This window comes from Periplaneta americana, chromosome 2 (genome assembly GCF_040183065.1).
Source record: "Periplaneta americana isolate PAMFEO1 chromosome 2, P.americana_PAMFEO1_priV1, whole genome shotgun sequence".
NCBI classification, from domain to species: domain Eukaryota; kingdom Metazoa; phylum Arthropoda; class Insecta; order Blattodea; family Blattidae; genus Periplaneta; species Periplaneta americana.
The window spans coordinates 5,385,696-5,400,620 of NC_091118.1; the positions used below are offsets into that span (position 1 = coordinate 5,385,696).

At 36.6% G+C, this 14,925-nt stretch overlaps 1 protein-coding gene across 4 annotated transcripts in view; it reads left to right on the forward strand.

Annotated features, from left to right (window-relative positions):
• The window catches only part of LOC138711988 (shootin-1-like), a 66,888-nt gene that overhangs the window by 35,641 nt on the left and 16,322 nt on the right, over window positions 1–14,925 (forward strand). For all 4 annotated transcript variants that reach the window (XM_069843329.1, XM_069843320.1, XM_069843339.1 and 1 more), the window contains exons 2-6: window positions 4,932–5,173; window positions 7,797–7,910; window positions 8,029–8,123; window positions 14,417–14,573; window positions 14,650–14,924. In XM_069843329.1, coding sequence (XP_069699430.1) covers window positions 4,948–5,173; window positions 7,797–7,910; window positions 8,029–8,123; window positions 14,417–14,573; window positions 14,650–14,924 — 867 coding nt within the window. In that variant the 5' untranslated portion in view covers window positions 4,932–4,947. The remainder of the gene's footprint in view (window positions 1–4,931; window positions 5,174–7,796; window positions 7,911–8,028; window positions 8,124–14,416; window positions 14,574–14,649; window position 14,925) is intronic.

The window sequence follows — 14,925 nt, forward strand, 5'->3', positions numbered from 1 at the left end:
ATTAAAATATTCACATTTTCTCTCATAACTATACCCGGAATTAATGGGCAGAAATCTGAATGAACATAAGGATATAAATTTTCTTTGTATATTTTCTAATTTAGCCGAGTCCGTAGTTGTAATCGAGTTCCAAACTACAGACGCATATTCGAGTTTCGATCGCATTAAAAGAGAATCGGGCGTGGAAAAAGAATAAGTTATTGACCGTATTATTCCTAGCATTCTGATTGCGTGATTGTAAATGTAATCAACGTGACTATGAAAATACAATTTACTTTCAAAGAATATTCCCAAATCTTTTACGCAATCCGTTCTGTTAATTAGTACATTATTTAGATAATAATTAAATTTCAGTGAAGAAGTTTTTCTAGAAAAGGTTATTACATTAGTTTTGGATATGTTAATTTTCATACCATTGTCTTCCGACCATTTAGCGACTGAATTAATGTCACATTGAAGTGATTGACAGTCAGTACTACTTTTGATTGTACGAAAAATTTTTAAATCGTCTGCAAATAATAAACAGTCAGAACTTATTCTTTTACATATATCATCTATGAATATAATAAATAGGAGAGGTCCTAAAGTAGATCCCTGCGGGACTCCGCAATTTATATTATAAGAATAAGAGTGTATATTAAACAGTCTTACACATGAAACTCTATTACTTAAATAATTTTCGAACCACTTTACGTAGCTTACAGAAAGGCCAATATTTCCTAACTTATGAAGAAGGATATAGTGCGGAACTACATCAAAAGCTTTGCTGAAATCAAAATATATTGAATCAGTTTGTCCCTGCGTTTAATGATTACCAATTAACAAATTGAATCCGTCTTCCATAGGAATCTGAATCCATACACACTCGCTAATGAATTCTAAGGGTGGAATTCATAGTCGTCACTTAAAAAAATGAGTGAACCCTTAAGTAATAAGTGTTTGCTTATAATAAGGGAACCCTTAAGTCAATTCCGAATTCATAGACAACACTTATTTTCACGTAATGAGTGCTCACTTATAGCTGCCGGACATGACGTCATAACAAAAGCTGACTCTCATTGAACTAATCGAAAGCAGCTCTGCATGTGGAGTTGCTATAACAACGAGTTATCAATATTATTGTACTGAATAAGTTATATACAGCAATAGTTTCATGATATGTTAAATTCTAGTTGCGTGTTAGTCATAGTTATAATCAGATATCCTACTAATTGGAACACATGTTCTGTAGTAGTGAATTTCTTAAATAAATTAATTAAGCCTGTTAGGCCTACTATATAATACTGTATGTTGAATTTATTAACATAGTGTTATATTTACTCTATAATTTGCCAATTATAGTTACATTTTACATTTTTGGCTATGATATCTATACTTAACCCCTTTTAATTTATTTTTATTTAGTATTTTTCATTTATATCTAGATCTGTGTCTTTTATTTAGGTAGTATCTACTTGTTTTTTTTTTCAATTTTTAATTTGTAATTAACCTTGTATCTGCTTTATCTCTTCTTTTCATGTTATATGCAATTCTATGTTTCTTTTAACAAATATCTGTACTGTGTATTGTAATTGGGGCTTTGCCCTGTTATATAAATAAATAAATAAATAAATAAATAAATAATGGATGAATGAATGAATGAATGAATGAATGAATGAATGAATGAATGAATGAATAAATAACGATCAATTTGGCTAGAGCAAGAACTTCGAATTGATCTGAAAACGATATCGCTTCTTAAATTTCAGTTCACTATACATTTCCAGAGGATTCTCCATGTCTCTAATATACCTTTTTGGGACACATATTTTCCTCATTTCGTTCAACAAACTCCACAAAATCCTCAAAATCATTCTCAGTATACATTTTGAAAATGAGTGGTCACTTAAGGGTACAGATCAGCTCACTTAAGTAATCACTTAAGTAATCACTCATTATGTGAATGAGGGACAACTATGAATTAGAAATGAGTATAAGTAACCACTTAAGGGTTCACTCATTTATAAGTGACGACTATGAATTCCGCCCTAAGTCATGTCTCCGGTATATTACAGGTATTTGATTGTTGACAGCTATTAAGACACCACCACCACCATAATAATAATAATAATAATAATAATAATAATAATAATAATAATAATAATAATAATAATATAAGACAAGACACCAAAGTTCAGAACATGTGTTTTAGTAACATTTTTTGCCATAGTTTTTTTAAATACGATATAAGAAATAAGGAAGGTGGACATAACATTATCATAGGCGTAAGGTACTAATGAAGCAGCTTGTATATACTTTATTATTATTATTATTATTATTATTATTATTATTATTATTATTATTAGTATTAGTATTATTTGGCCTACCACAAACTTTAACCATGCCCCCAAGATTAAGGTAGCAGCTCTAGACGAGATCTTGTGAAACACAAATCATTAGCATTGTTCTGTGCGGTGCTGTGACCCCAGGCCATTGTTGCGTCAGTGGGAACCTGAAATATTCTCCCACTGTGGGAATCGTTTGTTCTCTTAACCTTCAATCCTCATTTCATTGTCTGTTTTATAACAGCTTTGAACATTTGTGACGCTGCTGAGGGAGTTTTTTCTTCATATACAGGGAGAAGCAGAAATAACTTTACATTTTTTTACTTAGAAAATAATGTTCTTGTGGTTTTGCAATTGACATGTACGTAAACTAAGAGTGATTCGTCCCTATTTTTCGCAGAAAAGTGATATATTTTCAGCTTGGAATACAATTATACCTTGAACTTTGGAAAACAGACTTTTCGCACTTCCTAATAATTTGGACTTTTTTTTTAACAAAGACTCATTCCTGTCTGAAGTTACAAATAGCTTGATTGATGCGTGAAGATGGAACAGCGTCTGTTATCCTCCTTAAATATGACACGCGTGCCAAAGAGCTTTTCGGAACAAGAACAAAATGTAATAATCCATTACTTACTCTTCTTTAAAATGATGCAGATGGAAAATGTTTTAAGCTTTATTACAATTCAAAGATAGCTATAATGAAGAGATATTCTATTGTTTTCCTTAGCCTACTACATTCATAAACATGACCCACCTTATACTCCACACCTCTAAATTGTTTACGTGTTGATTTCAAATGACAGTACTAATTTGTGAGTGAGTGAGTGAGTGAGTGAGTGAGTGAGTGAGTGAGTGAGTGAGTGAAGTAATAGTTCACACAACAAAGTAAACAGCGAAACTAATAAATTATAGGAATATCAAATTACTTAAAAATTTCTCAGAGAAGTCACTATGTCCCACCTCTTTCAGTGAATTTCCCGTTCAGTACAGTTTGACGAACGAAATATATTTCTTTATGGTGTAATAATCCAATATTGTTCATTCTTTAAAATGATAAAAGTGGAAAATTTTTAAGTTTTACTACATTAATTGTTCCTTTTCGACAGCTATTCACTTGTATTTTCCGTTCATTTTTTTCTTCCGTTTTCCATTCTATTTCTTTTTTCAATTTATTTCTGTGTTTCTTTCTTCCCCACTTCTATTTTTTTCTATTCTTCAATTATCTTTCTTCACTCTTCTCTGTTTTTCTTTTAATTTCAATCATTAGTTTATTTATATATTTATTTTTCATTTATTTTGCCTATATATTTTTGTTACAGTATTTCGTTTTTATATACTTGCAATAAAATAATGTATGTATGTATGTATGTATGTATGTATGTATGTATGTAACTTTCGCTTTCCGTGAATTTTTTAGACTATCATGGAGACAAATGTATGCTTTCACTCTCATCGTTAATTTAACGGAGGGTTGAAAAATATTTTACAAAATTTTTATAATGTAAATTTTATTACCATATTAGTTTTGTTACTTTTTTGAGGTTAACACCTTTGTAAATATGTTTCTTAAAATGTACAAGTTTAGTAATGATAATGAACTATCACTAAGCCGGGTAGCTCAGTTGGTAGAGTAGCTGGCTACGGACTGGAAGGTCCGGGGTTCGACCCCAGGTGGTCACAAGATTTTTTCTCGTTGCCAAACTTTCAGAACGGCCCCGAGGTTCACTCAACCTCCTATAAAATTGAGTACCGGGTCTTTCCCGGGGGTAAAAGGCGGTCAGAGCGTGGTGCCGACCACACCACCTCATTCTAGTGCCGAGGTCATGGAAAGCATGGGGCTCTACCTCCATGCCCCCCCCCCAAATGCCTTCATGGTATGTTACGGGGATACCTTTACCTTTTACTATCACTAAGCTACATTTGCATGTTTCCCGAAAGTTTAAAGTACGAGAAGAAATTGGAACCGCCTGATGAGTATGCATCCGGCTCTATAGATGTGTAGAAGAAGTTGCCGGTTCAGGAACGAAAGTTGCAGTCTCTCATACGCGCGTTTCTAATCTAAAGATACTTCTGACTCTATTTGTTATCTTACCTGCAGCTATAACCTAGCATAATAATAATATGCAACGTTGAAGGCCACTCACAATTAAAAGTAATAGCAAACGCGACGCGAACGTCGATACTTCCGGTCAGGTTATTTAATGTAACCATTCGCAACGATTTTCGTAAACGGTAACATTAGAAGTGAACGAAAACGTAAACGCATAAGCTTGCAAACTCCAAGCTTTCTTTTGTGGTAACATCAGTGATTACAGTCATCTGTTTACGGATATAGGCTCTATGTATTTCATGGCCTTATGATAACGGCAGTTTTCCATTGTGAATGATGACTCAGCAACTCACTCTGTCCTCGAGTTAATATTTGTATTGTGAATGGGCCATTGCTGATAATTTTCTTCTGAAATAACTGCAACAATAATGTGCCTAATCATTGACGTCATTGCATATAGAACTTTTGTGTGTTAAATGACGTGGCAGCAAATGATTGGCGATCACTTCCGAAGGCCAGCGAGTCTTGATGCTGTTCCTCACTCTTGATTTCAGATAATGCGAGTCAGACATGAATGACAACAATAACGGAGAGGCTCCGGCGATGGCGCCCGGAAGCAACAGAATCAAGGCCCTGGCCGCGTGCTACAACTCGGCGGCTACGACGTCGCACATTCCTCTGCCGCAATGGAAACCGGCCCCCGACTCGAGGCTGCAGAACGGAGACATCAAATGGAGGAGCAAGTACGAGGAGGCCGAGAAGAAGCGGAAGACCTTGCTCACGCAGTCGCAGAAAAGTAGGCGACAGTCATCTGTTTCATGTACCTAATAGAATTATTGCTTTACTTATTACTTGACTCCGATGCTGACAGGTGGGCCATCCTGTCACAGAACTTCCAGAACCAGGGCTCTGTTGCATAATAATTTACAAACTAACAGTCTTACTAATAAACCGTGTATAGTTTTTATACCAGACTTATCCAGAGTTGAGACAGAAAACGTTACTAATAAACCGTGAATAAGCTATGGACGTATAAACAGGCTGTAACTATACAATGGGAATTGCTTTGCAGTAGTTATATACACGAAACCCCTTGTTTAAGCGTTGTATATAGGGAAAAAATGGCCGCCCCTCTAACAGCTGTTCATATCGACTGTCATTTTATGATGATGGTTACCTTGTAACCACAGAAGAACAAACCAAAGATCATAAAATTATTAGAATAATATTGCTCTAGCTTGTACTCTTTGACCAAAATGTAGTGTGGTAATCGATTAGAGCCAGTTGTACTATCGATATTTAAAACGCCACACTACAGCGCTCTACCGGATGCAATAGAGAACCTCAGATATTCTATTACCTTTCGTAAGGAAGTAATGACGAAACTATGACGTATCTGCGTAACAGTTATACTGTTATACACGACGTATGTAGTGATTATTAGTAAGGAATTTACACACGACTTATAAACGAGCTACTCATTGTATAAGTATAAAACAGTTAAACGTCTGTATATAGAGTTTTTATTAGTAAGACCGTAATAGTATTAGTAAATTTACTTGTGATTTGTAATTTGTATAATATTTCTGTTGCGTAATGCTGAGAAGAAAACTTGCAAATTACTAATAAAATTACTAATAATATTAGTGAATTTTACAAGCTTTTCTTGTACTATAATTGGAACTAATATTATTAGTTATTAGTGTTTACCTTTATTTTTTCTTTAAGTTTGCATTCACCCATTATTGCAGATTATTAGTGAGGTTAGTTTATTTGTAGTCAATAATAGCAGGGGAAACTGTTGTACCTTCAGCATAGTGTACCTCTGAACATTTTTTGTTTTTTAATTTTTGCTGCTACCTAGAGGACTCAAACTGAAGTAGATTGTAGAGAAAGCCGCTAAGTAGCTCTGATCGTAGTTTCAGTTTGATTTATTGCAAAGTGTGAGTTCCGTAGATAAAAGAAGTTTTTTTAGTACCAAAAGTAAACATTTCGTTCTTTGATGTATGTTTGCATTTGTTAATATCTTTCAAGTACGGTGTGTTCCCTATCATCTGGTGAGTAATAATATATTTTAATTTCCATGATTTATTTGACTCTCTAGTTTTGGGAGCCATATTTGTTTAAACGTGCACCGTCTTGTACCTTTGAACACAAAACATCTTGTACCATGGAACATGTTCCAAATTACACGATGCTATCGGTTTTTGTTTTTCTTTTATTTTAAGGTCATGTCACGAAGTAAGTCTGGAATTAAAGAGGTCCCCAATTGATCCGGATGCCTTGAAGAAAGCTGCTGAAGCAGTTATTGCTCCTCCAGGAAATAAAATCTCAATCAGAGAAGCCTGCTCTGGTTTATGATGGCAAATACATTTTAAATATGATTGTCAGTTTTTACAGCTATATTCCCACCTATATTCCATGTGTTCCAACTTACAAGAGGGTATGTTCCAAGGTACATGATCCTGTTGTACCTTTGAACACATTACATATCCCTTTATTTTATTTTTTCCATCCTTAACAGATCTGTAAAACAGGAAAATACATACAGGAAGTTGTAAAGGAATCTTCAATAATTATTTCAAGCATTTTTTCATTTAAAAAATTTCATTTCCCAAAATTAAAAAAAAAAATAAATAAATAAAATTTGAAAAGTGTTTAAAGGTACAACAGTCTCCCTTAGGCCTAAACTAAATCATCTAGTTTTGAATTCTTCAGATGAAGATTTACCAAGGCCTCCTCCTAGACGACAGAAAATATATAACTATTGTTCACAAAAGTCTAATTTCTTACCACTGACGCCATGTTTTGTATTTGACTATCAAACATCTCTCAAATATGTCCAATCTTTGTAGTATGATGTTGCTTCAATCGATTATTCATATCCACATATTTCTTTCCAAACATTTAATTTTGTCGTCTTTAGTTAATAGGTCGCTGAATCGGCCAAATAATATTGATTTTTTTTTACATTTAATTTTGTTTCATATGCATAATTTTAGTTTTCGTTGGTCTTCTCTCTTCCCCATTGCAAAACATTTGCAGCAGACACAACAATAGCCTACTATTTTTTTTTTTTTAATTTGCGCTCACTGCCATCGAGATTGTTATAGTTCTATAGATTCATATAAAATTTTACCACAGAAAAATCTTCGTTTATTACAGAGACATATTTGTGGCTTTTTTATGAGACTGGACATGTCAGGTTTTGAAAACTTGCTTTTCATCTGTCATTCAAATGGGACACATTGTCAAAACCCATAGCGAAGTGCAGGATAGAGAAGTCGTATGTGCCATTTCAGCTCATACGCATTACCAAGGAAATTGTAAATGTTTATGATATAATAATGATAAGGGTATGCGGATTTCTTGGACACGCTGTACATTATTAATTACATTATTGTACGTGAATTTTACAGGCGAGCGAGAGCTGGCTGACTTGGAGCGGCGCTACCAACTTCTGCATAACGATCACAACTGCGTCAAGAAGCAACTAGCGGACAAAGATGCCAGACTTCTGCAATTGCAGACAGGTTCGCTCTTGTTTTCCATTTGTCGGAATCAGTTGTTCGATTTATATTGTACTTGGTTTATCTTTATACCGTGTGTATTACAAACCTCTTGTTTTCTGAGCCACGACTTATCTTGCAGTGTCGGAGAAGGTGTACCGCGAGTACGAAGCCCTCAAGAACAAACACGACGTGCAGACGAGGGTCATGCAGGACGCCATGAAATCCGCGTCGCAGGTAACCTCATATTGCATGCGGCCAGTACCATAGACACCTTCAGAACCATGTTGCTAATGACTTGTTTTCTTTTAGGTCCAGAACAACTCAATATATTTCCCACTATAGTTCAAGCAAATATCTTACTATAATAATACCGGACAGCTAGCAATTTTATGTTCGAACGACGCTATGTGCTGCTACCTAGGCGGCCGGTGTGGTGATACTCGCGAAACAAGCTGTAATCAACTGCAATGTATATTGTTTCTGGGCTAGTTAATAGTTTTATTAATTAGTTCTGTGTTAAAATGTCAGGGTGTATATGTGCTGTTTATAATTGTGACAATTGCTGCATTACAAATTGCTCCAAATCGTACTTTCGATTTCCGACAGTTCATAAAACAAAAGTCAACAACATTCTTTAGGAGGCCTAATGCCTTCGTCTCTGTGTTCATAGAAAAATACAAATTGGCTTTTTTATCTAGACCTGATAAATGAATAGAAGTTAAAATGTATCGGAAATTTTAAGGTTTTATCAAATTAAGTTTTATTGTTGTCCAAAAGCCTTTACTAATTATTACAAGCATCAGATTACTATCAATTTTATCTTTGCAGTTGTCAGCAATGGGTATATAAAGCGTTATTGTAAACTCATTCCTAATATCAGAATTGATTTTGTCTCACTAAACCAAAGAAAAAATTTGTAACAATTAATTACGAAAAGTAATATGAAGTATGCAATATTCTCATAATATGCAGCTCTAATATAAGGTAATAATTTTACATTAAATACTATTCAACATTTCTTAAGTGTGTCATATATAATTCGACATTAGTAACTCACGTTTTAAACAATAGTCAGAATCTCGCTATGTTAATATTTGTATATGTGGACGTAATTCCATCCCTCTGCGCTAGATGTCAGGTCCGCGATATTTCGCACTCACGCCAATGCTACAGCTGTTCCGATATTATTATAGTAAGATATTTGGATCAAGCAAATGTCGGGATGAGCCACGGACCTACATCCCTCTTTCCACACAAATTTCGGTATTTTTCCAAATTAAAGCCTTCGAATAGGAGCCTTGGTTTTCGAATGTCGCCCTCGATATTTTGGGGCGAGTTTACTGGAGTGTCACTCGCACAGTGCAAGGGTTCGAACAAAATTTAAATTATGTTTTATTTAACGACGCTCCCAACTGCAGAGGTTATATCAGCGTCCGGTGTGCCAGAATTTTGTTCCGCAGGAGTTCTTTTACAAGCCAGTAAATCTACTAACATGACCCTGTCGCATTTAAGCATACTTAAATGCCAACGACCTGGGCCGGGATCGAACCCGCAATCTCGAGCACAGAAGGCCAGCGCTATACCGACTACAAGGGTTCGATCCCTTCTCTTGAGAGGAATGTGGATCTCCCTTCCCACTCGATGTGTAGGCTTTTAACATCTTCGGCGATCCTGCTGTTCTATCGTACTTCCCCCCCCCCCCATGTGGTAGCTATTAGTTTACGTCCATTTTCGGCTTTCCCCTTCAGAATTCTTCAGTGGAACTGCGGAGATCGGAGTGATACAAGAAGTCAGCAGGCTTGAAGCTTACATAGACATTTCCTTTTAGCACAGTTTCCCTAGCAATGACGCATTTTTTGCGTAATACCTTTAAAATATTTTTCCTCCCATTTCCCCATTCATTCAACAAAATGACTGAATATTAACGAGAACAGATAAATGATCGAAATAAAGAAGCTACATGTAACAAAAACAGATGAATGAAAATTATTAAAATAAAAAAGTTGAGGATAAAAAAATGACTGAATATGAACGAGAACAAATGAATGACTGAAATAAAAAGCTACATGTAACAAAATGACGGAATGTGAATAAAAACAGACGAATGAAAATTAATAAAATAAGTTAAAGACCACCTCTGTGGTATAGGGGTCAGCATGCTGGTCTCTTACGCAGAGGGTTGAATTTCCTGGTTGAGGATTTTCAGGGTTTTTCTTCAGCCGTAAGACAAATGCCAGAAAATTCGGGCCACAACATCCCTGAATATCACCGGCTTCATTCATCACCGAAATCATGTTCATAACAAATCAGTAACACATATACAGACGCCATCTAGTTCACAACAATAGAACCAGTCTCAACAATAATACACAGGCCTTCGGATTTCAACCAAAAGATTAACTCGCGATATGACCAGAGATGTTAAAGCGAGTATAAATAACAGCGAGGGGGAAAAAAAGTTAAGTGCAAAAAAAATGACAATATAAACGAGAACAGATGAATGATTAAAATGAAAGAAGTTATGTGTAACAAAATGACGGAATATAAACACAGGCAGATGGATATTCAAAATTAGTTCTTTTTAATTGCATTGTAATAATTATTTAACAATTCAGTCGTTCGTGTTTTTAGCCTGTGCTCTGTACGCCAGGCTTGGAAACAATATAGATAGAGAAATGGCCGTTATTTAGTGGGATTTATTTCATACAATGCAGCAGCCTTCAAGTCGTTCCCCCACGAGCGACTGTGGGAGTTCTTGGCACTGCGAAGTGGACGCGTTCAGGTGTCCGAGCCTTATTTGATCAGACGCGCTCAATCACTCCATATTGCGATCACTGGACCCGGACCAAGAGCTGGACAACTACACGAAATTCCTAACAAAATCCATAGCTCAGCTGAATGTGCCTGCACGTGGGATGATTTTTGTTTCCTGCCCTGCTTCTTATTTTTGTTCTCTATTTCCTCCTTGGTCTTCTTTTTTCTTTTCTTATCTGTTCCCTATTCTTGTGTATTTTTCCTCCTCCTTGCCTCGTTCTGTCATTCTTCTCTGCTTTATGTTCTTCTGTCTCTTTTCCTTCCTTGTCTTCTTATTCTCCCTTTTACTATTTCTCCACTCTTTATCCCTTTCCTGTACATCCTTCACATTCTCATAGGTTAAGAAAGTAGTGTAATTCTCTGAAGCAGTCGAAATTAATCATACTCAGTATCTGTTACTTAATTTTTCCAGGAATGATGCACATGTAATACCCCGTGTTCAGTTTTGAATGGTAGCTTCCGGCATTTGTTTTTACGCTCATGACGTCATAAGTTTGTTTGCTGAGCATAACCGTAGACAGACGATATTATTGATGTAATAATTTGTGATAATACTTTCGAAAGCCTGAGTTTCGCACTTAGTAGTTTAATTTTTATAATTATGTCCGTTTTACAAACACGTATTATTTTGCCACGTGAACAAGAAAATGTTGAATTACCTGTTAACAGTTCTGAGAAGTTTCGTCGAAGAAGTTGCTGGAATCGTGGCAAATTGGCCATGAATTAATTCGCACAATGATCAAAATCGAAACAATACTGCTCTCCAGCTAAAACCCACGTGCGGAAATAAGTTCATAGAAAAAATTTATTATGCTCTGTTGTAACATTAATTTCGCCTTAATAAATTAAAAAAAAAATTAAATTAAGTTTGGTTTCAATAATAACATGCATGACATTTAATTTATTTCTTGTTTTTAATGCACGCTGCATTCGTTTGTTGACAAAACAAAAGAACATCCAATGCCAATAACAGACATGGCCTGCATCGTTTATGCCTTCAGGATTAAACTCTCTCAGCGATGATGACTCATGGATATATTATAGAAACAAATACCAGAAGCCCCCATTCAAAATTGAACACGAGATAGAATAATTTTATTAAAAATTTAATGGACTTGTACTTGCAGTCAAGAACAAAATGATGTTATGTTTTACGAATCCTCAGAAGATTGTTTTTATGATGTTTTATTTTGTTTATTGTATAAACTGACAAATGACTTGGGCGAGTTGATATCATCTGTGACACAGTCAACAATTATTATTATTATTATTATTATTATTATTATTATTATTATTATTATTATTATTATTATTATTATAAAACAATTACAAGCTATACAGGATTCATTGATGAATCCATAGCTATAAGGAGTTCCATGCTGATTATACAGCTCTCTTCTTCTGTATTGTAATCTTTCCTCGTTCATTAATATAAATGAATAATTATTATTATTATTACACACACTTCTCCAAAGCTTGTACCGTATCAGAGGCAGCAACGACAATTTTGCAGATTACATTTTGCTATCAGAAAAGTTTCAAAGTCACGTCAGAGTAAATTGAATGCAGTATAAATAGTGGAGTTTAGCTTTCTAAAGTTGTTACAGCCTCCTTCACGCCTGTACGGTAACCTGGCCACATTCATTTTATTCTTAGACATCTTCTGTCTTCCAGAATCTTCCATAATATCACTGATTATTACTGTTTTGAATTATATAACAACGTGTAGGATTTCAAACAATGTTGACAGTTGTGTTGCCTGTTTGTTTTTTGCTGTTTCTTTAGAACATTTTCTGCCATTATTTGAAACCTGAAACGTCATGAAATACAATATTATATTATTTTTAAAATCTAGAGAAATTTCGTGTCGGGAAGGGGAAATTTTTGTATTTTACGAGGCGAAGTTAATTCTGAAAATGTGAACACTGATTCCAACAATGACTTGATGTATGATGCTTTCTCCGATAACGGACGGTTCGCCGCGTTGTATGTTATTGCTGAATATTGTGGATGTTGTTAACTGTCGGTAGGTGAGTGTTCGTTTTGCTGCTGTCAAGATGCCTTCTCTGTGGAAGGATATTTATTTGTGCTTTTCATCGTGTGGTTGCTTAGTCGCTTTTATTGCGGTAAGTTGCGTAGTGGGGAATGGAAGCGTGACAATGTTGGACATGGAAAGTTAATCTTTGAAACATCTTGAATCTATTGCAACCGATATGACGTGGTACTAAGCTTGATCTGCATCATGATTTCATGATGATGTTTATTTTGAGTAAATAATAAATTTAAATTATGTCCGGCGAGTTAGCTCTGTGGTAGCATGTCTGTCCCCAAACTAGCAGGTCCAGGTTCGATTCCCCGATTTCATGTAAAATTTCTACCTCGGGACTAGGAGAGATGGCGGTGCACAACTTCTAATCACTAAATTGTGCACCAATACGCCTGGGTTAAAACCCAAATCTCTCCGCAGTGCATATGAAGAGAAGGCATATGTCACTGTTGATAGTGATTCGTCCGTCGGATGGGGACGTTAAGCCTGGCGGCCCCCTTGCTGCTATTCGACAGGAGTAGGCTACGTGCCGGCACCGGGTTTCCCCTTCTCCCTTCCTCATCTTCTTCATCATCATCACTCATTCCAGACACTACACACTTACACGAACACTTACACATACACTCACCCTAGTACACGACATAACTCTCCACAGATACACATCATGTACAGTGTGACCCGCCGAAGTGGTGTACAACTAGAAAATGGGTCGCAGTCCTGCCATCTATCCGCAATATGCGGAACCCGAATCGGAAGTACCCGGTACTCGTTACATAAGCTGTTAAGTCAGCCAGTGTGGTATAATCATAAAAGATGAATATTTTCCCTGGACCAAAAATATATTACAAACTGACTAGAATCACATCTAGTAACAAACTATTAAAATCCTTTCAAGAAGGAGCCACTGTGTAAACATAAAAACGACCTATGTAACGAGTACCGGGTACTAGGAAACTACGAAAAAGTGAAGTGAATAGGCATTGGATACATACATACATACATACATACATACATACATACATACATACATACATACATAAATAAATTTAAATTACATTTATTATGTAGCTGGTAGTTGTTTAGTGAAATTGTAAATACTGTACCATATATGGAGAGAAGCTAGAATCGGATAATTTATGCCTTTGGCTAAACTAGCACTGAGTTTGTTCCTCGTACTCCACTTCCACATCTTCAGCTGTCTCTTCTGTAATACCAACATAACTTTGGTGACATTACGAATGTTTCACGCTAGTACACACACACACACACACACACACACACACACACACACTGCTTTGCATATACAAATCTGTGACAGGTTAGGTTAGGTTAGACTTTTATTATGCCTTGCATATAAGTACGCTGACCAAAAGCTGGTGATTTTCTTGTTTCATGATGTCAGTAATAATAAGGTAGAGTAATGGCGGATTTTCCCTTCCGAAATCATCGGAATAAACTCAGCGCTATTTTCACCATGCCTCTTGATAGAGATTACGATTTTTCATGATAGCGATATTTCATTTTCTGTTACGTGTTAGTTCATATTATACTGCTTTTGAATCTCAGCAGGATCTGTAGTGTGGGTTAGACTAAGTAAATGCATTGGTGGTCAGTTCGGTACACTAATGATATTTTAATACTGTTACGTTTGGTTGGTGTCCCACAGTGGTACATGCAGAACCGGGAGTTGAAGCGGAAGAGCGCCGTGTTGGCACAGAAGTTCCTGAAGGAGGCGCCAATGAGCATCACCGACATCGCAGACGAAGCTGACACGGGCGCCTCTAGTGACGGGGAGCTGGACAACCTGCTGAAGACAATCAAAGGTAGGCAGTCGCTTGCCACACTTGACTCCTGATTGAAGCAGCTCCCAGTGACAGAGCGTGGATGTTTGTGCCGCAGATCTGAGCGAGGAGGTGGGTCAGCTGCAGGCGGAACTGAGCGCGGCACGCCTGCAGGAGTTCGAGGCGCAGGAGCAGGCCATGAGCCTGGGGGCGCAGCTGGACGAGGAGCGGGGCAGACGCACCAGAGCCGAGACGGAGCTGCAGGAGCTGCGGGCCATGAAGCAGAACCTGGGACGCGTGTCGCGGCTCGTGGCCAGCGAGATGACGGCGCTCAGGGAGCTGTGCGAGCACGAGAAGCAGCAAGCCCTGCGCATGCGCAGTGAGGCCGACCAGG